The 11,415-nt window shown below is 41.0% G+C and overlaps 1 protein-coding gene and 1 long non-coding RNA gene across 2 annotated transcripts; both read right to left on the reverse strand.

The window, feature by feature from the left end:
• Window positions 1-383: 383 nt before the first annotated feature.
• Window positions 384-1,912, reverse strand: LOC147762006 (uncharacterized). Its single transcript, XR_015333762.1, has 2 exons — window positions 1,724-1,912; window positions 384-1,379 (listed from the first exon to the last, which is right to left on the reverse strand). It is a non-coding gene; the product is annotated as an uncharacterized LOC147762006 (long non-coding RNA).
• Window positions 1,913-2,066: 154 nt separating this feature from the next.
• LOC106173184 (uncharacterized) lies at window positions 2,067-11,049 on the reverse strand. The gene is made up of 7 exons (XM_013554224.2): window positions 10,257-11,049; window positions 7,086-7,233; window positions 5,071-6,699; window positions 4,278-4,364; window positions 3,950-4,024; window positions 3,221-3,394; window positions 2,067-2,946 (listed from the first exon to the last, which is right to left on the reverse strand). The coding sequence occupies exons 1-7, from the start codon at window positions 10,413-10,415 to the stop codon at window positions 2,681-2,683; spliced, it is 2,538 nt and encodes an 845-aa protein (XP_013409678.2). The 5' UTR covers window positions 10,416-11,049; the 3' UTR covers window positions 2,067-2,680.
• Between the last annotated feature and the right edge of the window lie 366 nt (window positions 11,050-11,415).

Here is an 11,415-nt window from a genome sequence, read left to right on the forward strand (position 1 = left end):
AAGTTGACGGTTTAAAACTTCATGGATCATTTCAGAACACCCATTACCTCCCGAAAATTGGGCTTTGCGACAGCTCAAGTGATTTTGAAAAAAAGGAATACAAAAGGCTACGGTTAATGACAGTCCTACAGAAACATGGACAAACGATATCTAAATGAAGTTCATTTCCGTTTTGGTTTTTCGACACTTCTTCAGTCAAAAGCTTGATATTGAAAGAGTTACTTCATTCTTATAACATGACACAGCTTATGAAATTCTTCTCTTCTACACTTCTGTTTTTTAATTTAAGACCTAAACGGCATCTGAATGATCTCAATCCTGGGACTTTTTGTAGCCAACTTTAGAAAACAGGTTTCTTATCAAATACGCAACAAAGATCTCAATTCTACTACTGGAATATTAAAACTTTATTTTATTTCGGATGACAATCTTTATCACACCCCATGGTTTAACTTTGTTTCAGAAAACAGATATTTGATCCCCGCCCAGCACTGAAAACACCGAGAACCAGAGGAAACTTATTCACAGCCAAAGTACCATATTTATAATTGTTAAAAGATTGTTATGGTACATGTGGACAATTCTGAAGTAACGTGGGCACATTTTGCCCATTACATAATGTTGGGATTTCTGAGGCGTTATACTTTTTATAAATAGTGTCTTTTATAGATTTACATCCCTTCCTCTTTTTCGACTAAACACACAATAAATATAATAAAAAGTTGCCAATATTTTACGTAATGCGGTTGCAATGTCTTTCCTTCCCAGAAGTCAACATCATTTACAATGTATAAGAGTACATCTTCAATTTCACAGCGAGTTGTCAAGTTGCAAATTTGCCCACATATTTTCAGTGACAAACAGAAAACATTTCTCTTCTTGGAAAATTTAAAATAATCACTTTCATTTTTATACAAACATTATTTCTGTTAAATGAGAACTTCAAATCTAGCGTTTTAGGTTCGAAAAAGGACGGGTATCAACCCCAACCCAAAAGTATACATAAATTACCCTCATAACACCATGATCAGATATAGCACTGCACTACGACATAGTAATATAGAATTACCGAAAGAAACAAACCAGCATCATGCAGGGCGGACGCTTAGTATGGATTTAATTTCAATGAAATGTTTCATAAATTAAAAAAACTTGCTTTATTCGACGTTTAATTTGATATACGTTTTGGAGCAGAATGTTACAAACAAAATCAAACAACATTCCGTACTGAATGTCGTCCCTGCAAATGAACGAGCAGACAAACGTCGGCATGGGAGGCAATCTTGGCTTGGCATGGGTGTGGCGCTGTATGTGTCAAACACGAAACGTGTCTCTGAGTAGGACGCTTCTGGTATCTTCGCAAACGATACTTAGAGTCACTGATATTAAAGGAATAAATTCACATTCATGAAACAATGTTTAAATATCTGATAAAGCGGTACATGTTCATTACAGCAATTCGTGTCAGTATCATTTGTGTTATAATTAACAAATCGCAATTAAGCTTTAAAATACACACACACACACACACACAAACACATATTCATATTGAACCCTCATGGAAAGCTAATGGTACCAGAAACAAAAAGGTGCCCAAAAGGCACTGAGGGAAAGCTAAGAGAAAGTGTGGCCATTATGCCTAGAGTGCACCATTTCTGGAAAATATCATCAATGCAAAACTAAGAAATGGTACAATACATTTTATCAGCTTTATGGAACTTACGAGACACTGCTGCTGGTTTCAGTGCCATCTTTTCGGCCTACATGTGGCAGTAGCAGTAATATGGCATGGGACATCCTTCTTCTCCATCTTCTGCTGACCTTGGTCCTATCTGAGCACCTCTCACCAAAACGCTCACCTGATTTACATGATGATGTAGAGGTCACCTACTTTCCGTGCGGACGCTTCGGTTTGAATTATTATGAGAAGGCACTATAAGTTTCCATCCCGAAAAGAGGATTAGGGGTTGATAAAGTCATAATGACACACACACACAAAAATAATAAAAAAAATAGAAACGCATTTTCAAAGTCAACATACTTTATATTGTGTGACAGGGCATACAAATCATATTTCATAGGTCGAATGAACGAACTGGGGGGGGGGGGTGATAGAAAAGACAGGATTTTCATTCAATCTTACGTACAGAGTAACCACAATTTTCTTGTTGACAGAATCGTTGTTTAAGAACGACACTAGTTTCTGGCTGCCAGGTTCGTTTATGAAAATAAAACAAAACTGGAAAATTGACACGTGACCCTAACTTCAGCGCCCCAAAAGTTAAGACAACCCCCATGTACTCTGTCTTCAAAAAGATAAGAATTTAATAATTTAATAATTTCATTCAAATACATAAGCAATGTGGCTACCATGATTTATTGTACTTAATAAAATGATTTCAGAAACAAACAAAAAAAAAAAAAAAAAGAAATCGTAGAAACTTAAAGCGTAGATATAAACGCTTTGTCGCAGGTGAAATCTTGAAACATACGAGACGCCACAGAGCACAAAGAGAGAATCGTTCACGTCACAATGCCGTACTTCAGTGAAATCTGATGGCTCGCAAACGAACAAAACTAAACGTCTTGATAAGGCAGACAATATTCTTATCGCACTTTAATCAAGTTTTACAATGAAAACTAGAATCCAGAACGGTCCGTCAGATAATGTGATAGTCAATTAATAAGTGTCGCTGTGGCTTTCGTCGGATTTCTCACAGATAAACCCTGGCAGACGATCCCTACAGCGCGCGTTTAGCCAGGCGTAGTCCCTGCTGGTGTCCAGATAGCCACAGTTCATGTCCTCCACGTGCGAGGGGTAGCCGTCATACCACGGGGGACGGAAGGAAAGCCTCGAAGTTTGACTGGACGTGTAAGGGTACCACCAGGTCCAACCCGTCTCTTCAGAGTAGTAGAGCGACATCCACAACGACCCCGGTCGGATACCTAGCGATAGGAAGTAAAAGCATAGACATGGAGATTTATGTAATCAATGTTAACAACGGAAGATACACAGTTTTTAGAAAAAAAAAATAGGCGACAATATTAAATAAGGACGTGGGGATTCATCGCGCTTAGAAACTGGGGAATGCACGTTTACGTTCAACCTTAATAATATACCCTTTACGTTTTAAATGAAATACTGGATTATAAAGTAATTTGGACACATTTGCTAGTCTTTATTTGCCAAAGCTTTTACTCCATCTTAACGACTCCTTACTCTGCAACATCAGCATGGCCCGGATGAAGTTGTCCTCCTCTTGTGTTTCTATGGCAACCAGGTGTCCGCCAAGGTGTGCGCAGTCTTCCTGCGCACTGGCCTGGGCACGTGGGATGGTATGAAGAAGATAACAGTGACCACCATATACCATAGCGTCCGCCCAACCGGGGCATCCTTAGGTAAATAAATGAATAATAAAAAATAACACTTTACGTGTATATCATATTATGATGATGATGATCATACATCACAAAAACTAGTTCATTTACCAACAGTTTGTTTACAGGCACTAGTAACACGTGCAGTGCCGCCCGCCCCCACAATAGACCAGTGCAGTGACCTATCTAGAGTGTGACAGCTAAATAACGCCTAATTCAGAATAGTGGACTAACTAGTCCGAGGGTCAAATATGGCCGACCCACTTGAATACTTCCCAGCGGGAAATCTATTCAGTGTCTATTAGTGGATTAGATGGCAAGCTTTGTGGTGGGTCGCCATATTTGACCAGCGGACTAGTTAGCCCCCTACTTTGAATGGCACCTAAGAAGTGGGCTTGTCTGCCACTTGGGGCGCCACTAGCAGGAGTTTTAATAACATTTAGTACACATTTATATATGACCCCATAATATATATCCCCCCATACAGGAACGCCCTGAAGATAATTCCAAAATTTGTCATAGCACTTCCCCGCCTCACCCCTGGATAAGTGTACTGAGTTTGGGAACTCACCAGTTCTGCAACTGTTATCCCGACATCTGAACCCTGTCATGCAGTCTCTGTCAACTTCACATGATCCACCCAGAGCTGGAAACAAATTCATTAACGACTTTAAATAAACTTTGGAAGATTGGCCAAGTATAAGAGGCCTTGGTTTATGTAAAAAAATACAAAAATGCTAACACGGAGGGTTTTGTATCTTTTGTGTCAAGGAGAAATAAGAATAACGAAAAATAAACAATTTTTCCTAAAATATGGAAAATATAAAGTCTGCCACCGTATGATTTAAAAAGCCAGAAACGAAGATGAAATCTCTGTAATTGTTGAGGTTTGTACCTACCACGGCGGCACTGCTTGGTCATTGGATCACATGTCAGGTTGTGTAAATCAGCACAATCAAAGTCTGTAGAACATGCCATGCCTTTCTCTGCAAAAACCAAGGTTAATATGTTATATTTCATGTATAAAACGCATCGCAAGTCGCCATACTTAGTGTTATTGTTATTGTATCAGCTACAGGTAGGTACGGGTTTTGTATGCTTATATGCAGCAAGCTACGTCTGAATTTCCGAAATTTGAAAACGAAAAGAAAACAGCAATGTTTTAACATTAAAAAAGTAATGTACTCCCAAAATGTGCTACATTCGTGGAATTTCCACTGATGTCATTGGTTGCCTTTTTTTTTTTTTTTTTTTTTTTGCATTATCGAACATCGATATGTGCTTTTGTTTACAATGATCAGTTATATTTCTTAAGTGCCCTATATTCAGGTGTGTCGGTATGGTAGTGGAATGAAATACTTGATAAAGACAGTGAATTCCTGATAACCATTAAGAGGATACACATTCTTCCTTTTCATTGGTTGTAATTTCTCCATTTTTTGGATATAAATACGTACTTTATATTACAATAAACGCAAGGAAGACTCCGCATACTGGAGAATTACCCCCCAGAAAAATCCGTTTAAAGGCACTTTTCCCGCCAAAATAAAGAGTGGTCAGTAGTTCCCACATATACTCACGTGGTGTTATATTGGTAGGGCCTAAATTGACGTTAACCCCCAGGAAAATCCGTTTTAAGACACTTTTCCAGCCAAAATGAAGAGTTGACACTGAGTTCCCTCTCATACTCACGTGCTTTACAAAACCCCAAGCCCTGCTTCACCATGCAGGTGGCGCCACGGATACACTCAGGATCATCTCCACACTTCCCGTTGATGGGTCGTATACACTCCTTCTCCACATCTGCGCACACGTATCCCGTGCTGCACTGCGAGGTGGTCTCACACTTGGCTTTGATGTTTAACTTACACGTGGCAGTCTGCGGATCACAAATCATCGGTCTCGTGCAGTCAGTGAAACTTTGGCACGAGGCGTTAAAGCCTCGCTCACACGTGCGCACTTGGTACTCGTTTTTGATGCACGCTGTCCCAGTGACGCAATCGAAGTTGGTCTCACAAGGGTTGCCGCGTTTTGCCTTGCACCTGCTGACCAACAGTCTGGTGTCACATTCTAAGTCTGCGGCACAGTCACTGCTGCTTTGACAGGTGAAGTTGACCATCCCACGGCAGGTCTTGTGATCCAGCCCTATGTCGCACTTGCTGTTCCAGACACATTCTGAAGAGTCCTTGCACTGTTCGCCGACAGGCAGAAGACATCGGTTCTCAAGACCGTCGTTCTGAGGGAAGCAGCCAGCCCTGCCGCTGCAGTCGTAGGAGGATGAGCAAGTGCCGCGTAGAGCCGTTTTGCACTGTCGGCTCAGCTGGTCGCAAACCTGCTCTTCGTCGCAATGATTATCGTCACTGCACATGCGAACACACACCTTACGTGCCGTGTCGCAAATGTACTCAGCCTTACAGTCGCTTGTGGACATACACTGAACCCCTGGGACAGTCCGGCAGATCTGACTTGTGACGTCACACTCACTACCCGTGACGCAAACATTGTTGGCCGTGGTGGCGCCCCTGCAGGAGCCCCCAATAGGCACGCTGCAGAGGCTGGTCTCCTTGTCGCACACACTGTCGTGCATACACTCCTCTGAGCTGATGCAGCGGTAGCCGAGGGGGACTAGACACCTGTTGGAGTAGGAATCGCAGATGGCGCGATGTTCGCAGACAGACTGTTGACCCGTGAAACACTGGTGGCCGACCCCGTACTTGCAGAGGTGCACCTCCCGGTCACACACGTACCCCACCTGGCAGTCGCTGAGCGTCTCACACCGATTGTTGAACTTCATTTTGCAGACGTTCTCCTCACAGGAGCCTCCGCTGACACACTCCATTTCATCCTTGCAGTGCCCTCCTGGTTTCTGCTTGCAGGTGGCGGACGCGCTGTCGCACAGCAACCCGTTAGCGCAGTTAGCGTCCACGTTACAGTGACTCCCCAGGTGCCCCTTACAGGTGCCCGTGACAGTGTCACATGCCGCGTGAGATATACACTGCTCAAGCGTCAACGAACAGGACGACCCCAATCCATAGCGACATTCACGTGACTCAATATCGCACGTGGTATCTGATACGCAGTCATGATTGGTGGAGCACTGTCCGTTAGCGCCTCTCCTGCATTCTCGCATGGCGGAATCACAAACGAGTCCAGATTGACACTCGGACGTATTAGAACACCTCTCCTTGAGCCCCACCTTGGGTCCCATGACCTCCATAGTGTTAGGACCAGGGTCGATAGATGTCTCTCCTTTCCCAGCTGTATCTCCAGTCTCATCTGAGCTGCCATTAGTTTTATCCGCAAGCTTATGGGGTTCGACTTCTGAAATGCACATTTTACTCCAATTATTCATTTATTTATCTGCCGCAGACGGGTGGGTGATGACCATGATTAGGTATTAAACATGAGTATACCTGTCCAGTATATATATATACTTTACATGCGTAAATAAATAAATTCAATATCTTATTTATGATGTATACATGCATGCCAAGGGTATGTTGCCACGATTCCACCAAACATTTTTATTCCGCAGACTATATTCTAAAAATTTAGTCACTATTATGGGTACTGTGCTCGAATTTTAAAATAATCAAACAAACCCTACAACAAATGTGCCTAAAACCGTCTAAAATTGGAATAAGGAACAACAAAATACGACCCAAATATTCAAGAATCCAAGGAGGCTAAACAAGCCCTGACCGTACCTCCGCCTCCCTCGGTTGGTGCCATCAGTTTAGACACCTGCTCCTGAAGCACTGCCACCTGGGCTGCCAGGGCTTTCAGCTCACTGTCACATGGACATAGAAAACTCAGGTCCTCTGTGCTCATCTCTGTACCACATGACACCTTTCCCTGAAATACATGGGTTGATTTATTTATTTTAATTTATCAATTTCACCATATATCTGTTCGTTCCGTCACACAATCCTTTACTTATTTGTTTATCTATCCATGTATTCATGCCTTTACGCGCAAAAACATTGTTTAAGGTTTGTTAGATTGTCCATTCGGCCGTTGGTCTTTTCTGTTCACTTTTAACTCTTCACTCCTCTCTCTCTCTCTCTCACACACACACACACACACACACTCACACACACACACAGACACACACACACACACAAACACACGCTCGCGCCCATTTTCAATCCCAATTTCTTCATTTGCTTAACTTATTTTTATTTATGTGCTTTTTATTACCCATATCTGATGACATTGAATCACTGATTTACATTTATTCTTGAACTCAGGTAGAAGTGTACGGTAGGTGACTACCACTATGGGGTCACAAAACAATACAGGTGACGTGTGGACTGTCCACTATTAAAAGCCAAGGCATATTCAAACCTTTAACACCCTGTCAACGCGTACATCTGTATTGCGTGACGTTCTCCCTCTCTGGCGCTGTACAATTGGATGACATCTTCACGAGTTGGCCACATTTCTACAGAATCACGCAAACTTCTGGCACTGAAGTTCCAGCGATCGAGGATTGATGTACTTTAATGGTACTTAATACGTGGAGTGGTTCCTTGACATTTTTACAATTGCTATCAGTGTTTTTATCGTTTTTAGTTCGTTACTTGATAATTGTTTATGATTTTTCAATATATAGTGTTTAACGCAGTGCATATTCGCTAATGCTTATTATATAGATACTTCTTACAAAACTATTCGTATACTCTTCTGTTTTGTTCTAGGTCATTATTTTTTCAGCTACAGAAATCAGTTCATCTTCGGCCCAACAAGTTTTCTTTGGTCTGACTTGATAACATACCGGGGAAATAACTGTGACTTGGGAGCCAGAACCCTCCTTTCTCATAGTTAAAGGGCAACTCCCAGGGATATACCCGCCAAAATGGATTATCCCGGGGAAATAAGCAATGTTTTCGTACTTACGAATCATTTATCTATCCCTCTTTTCACTTGGATTCGACATTTAATTACATTTATAAAGATTGATTTAGTTTAAAATAACTTCCCAACCATTGCACAAACGACCATCTTCCAATGCTCCAATGAAAGAATCACCATCAGTTACGCTCCAGAAAAATATTATTGCAGGAGTTAAATTGTTTTAAGGTGTATGCAGGGATTTATACGAAGTTGGGGATAGCAAAAATAGCATATTGGGGACTTCAAAGCCATGGAGTGTACCTTTAACCTGAAAACAGTGACTGATGTGGCACTTTCTGTTCCAGACGAACTTTGGAATTGTGATTTCCTCACAGGCAGCGTCTCTCATTTCTGCTACTATTGATGATGTGTCAGAATTTGATGCTCTATGATTTTATGTCATATGGATAGGTGGCGTGTATAGTCCCATAACCTTGCAGCAAAACGCTGACTACGTACCGCCCATGTTTAGCTTCCGGCATCATGTTGAAGAACAATGAAAACTAACAGTAAACTCCCTGTCTTGAGACTTGCCAATACTAACAAAGAAAATTCGTGATCATTTTGTATCCTACTGTGTTCCTCCAGATGAAACAGGTTTACTAATGTTAGAAGGCTAATATCTGAAGATGACTTTGTGAAATATCAGTTCTGGCCACCTTATGCATCGCCAAAGACGAATCAAGTGTTGCTCTTTTTCACGCTCTCTCTTCTTTTCTTTTCTCGTATAAGTTATCTTTTTTTCTGTTTTGCGATTAAATCAAATTAGCATCATATCTTGTATAACAGCGTGCTAAAGTTTAATGATATAGATATAAAAGCTCAACATATTACTCTGCATAAAATCTTCACATATTTACATTTATCGCTGGTTGGATGCTAAAGAAATGCCACGCCAAAAAAAAAAACAAAAAAACTACGATTTCCTGCATGCCTGCATTGACGTGGTTCTATCGTGGTCACTCTATTTAGTAATAAGCTCTACTCAGTCTTTTATACAAGATGAAAATGTTAGGTAGGGAAGCGTAATGACTACAGCATGTGTTTTTAAAAAAACGTCGAATTCTTCCCAACTTTCAGAATAACACCGTGACATCTTATGACGGTGACTGCTACGACAGGGAAACATGGGCGTACTCTGCCGTTCTGCTGTCTTAATGAAATGTCGTATTCATACAGATGGGTTATCAAACTTGTGATTGATAACACTAAGTGTCTACAATGAACGCATAGGTTTTTAATATGACCATATTTTATCAACTTATCATTTAATAAAATGTCATTTCAGCGAAAATGCTCATTTTGCGTCTCTTTTCTTCGCCGTTTTCCGTTTTTCTCCGCCATTTCCTTCAATATTATTTCTACGTATTGATAACACACTATCAACACTTTGAGTGTTATTGTTAAGAGCGTATGGTAATTTAATTGCAAATGAATCACTTTGTTGTTGTGTTTTACTGTTAGTGCTGACTAGCCTGAAGAGTCGCCGCGGGGACCGAACCAGATTATTACCTGGTCTTCGTATACACGGCTCATTCTGTGCATATTACTGATCTGATTTTATGATGTGAATAAAAACTATGACTAGACAGCGTTACTTTGATGTCTTCAATACGCTTTTCAGTCTGGAAATATTAAAGGGCAACAAATTCATGGTTTTTAACCGTTTTAAGCCGCGTTGAAATCTGACAGGCAAAACATCAGTGCTTGAATAATAGTTTTGTAATAAGAAATCTCCTAAAAGTTGTAAGCAAAAGCAAACTTCCGTGTATGCAGACATGTCTTTTTACTTCTTTTCTCTCTTAATGCAATCATTATTATTGTTTAAATATTCCCGCCATTAGTTAACTCTAATCATACAAGTCCGAGACAGCTTAACATTGAAACTTTGCAGATTAAGCATTTAAGAAAATGTAAATGATGTAAATACGCACACATACACACACGCACCCACGCGCGAGTGCGCGCCCTATGACGTTTACCTCGTGCACTTTGCATTTTACGGTCCACTCATCCTGACTCGCTTGTCTTTTGATAATATTTCCAGACACTGAGTACTGAAACTGCCCGAGGAACACAGGAGAAGAGATCAGACACAGTCCTGTTGTCAATATGTGAAGTAAACGAAGTTGGCTCGCCATCACTTGCTGCAGATGTGGTCTTGTCCAAAACAAGGTACAAACCCTTGGCCTTCAATATCCCTATTCTTTTATTGTCTTCACTCGGTAAGAATGTTCTTTAAATTGCGAAGTCAAGTGTCTTGTTTGGTAATCAAATTGAATATTTGCTCTAATGTAAATTTTCCAACGGCGCTCACACCAAATACCTCCAAATACAATTTACTTTGGTTTCTTCACTGTTGTGAAAATGTTCAAAACTAATGTGAAGCTCACTACGAGCGTCTCATATATACTCTGCTTGAAACCATTGAGTAACAGTTCCTCGTGCTTGGGCAATGAATGTGACGTTAGAACGATGACGGTCCAATGGCAGGAGTTAAATGGGTACAGTGGCGTTCAGAAGTTACGGAACCTTTTGCATGTTTAACCGCGGTACCAAGCCATAACAACCGTGGCTTTACTGTATCAGTAAGTGTTGTCATGTTGAGATGTAGTAAAAGCGCCTGGATAAATCTGGATGGTCGCCCAAAGTGTTGATTTTATGACTATGGTGAACACAGATATAGAATACAATAACCGTTAAACCTACGCCTAGTTTGCCTACGACATCATGCAAGGAGCGTGTTGGGAATGGCCAAGCAGATACTGTGTTTGTGTCTGACACGTGACTGGAGAGTGAAACTCATACTTTCGACTGATTCCGTGTATTGACTACTGTTTTAATGAACCTTTTATTTCCATTTTAAAGGTATAGATAAAGTACGAGGCGCTGAGCTTTACGAGAAATAGAGCAGATAATTGGCGAGGCGAAGCTTAAAGCACGAGTAATAAACCCTGTGCAATGGTGCGTGGAACGCATTCGTGGATGACGTGACTTTACACGAAATAAAGCACGGCGCGACCTATTGTCTTTTGACAGGAGAGTGCTTTAATGCATTTTGGATTGTCTCTAGATTTTACTTTTAACTGGCTTAAAGTTAAATAGAAGCGCCGTCTATCTTTATATTTTCTTTGTACCTGT

The sequence above is a fragment of the Lingula anatina genome, chromosome 4 (assembly GCF_051362555.1).
Source record: "Lingula anatina isolate TDL-2025a chromosome 4, LinAna3.0, whole genome shotgun sequence".
NCBI lineage: Eukaryota > Metazoa > Brachiopoda > Lingulata > Lingulida > Lingulidae > Lingula > Lingula anatina.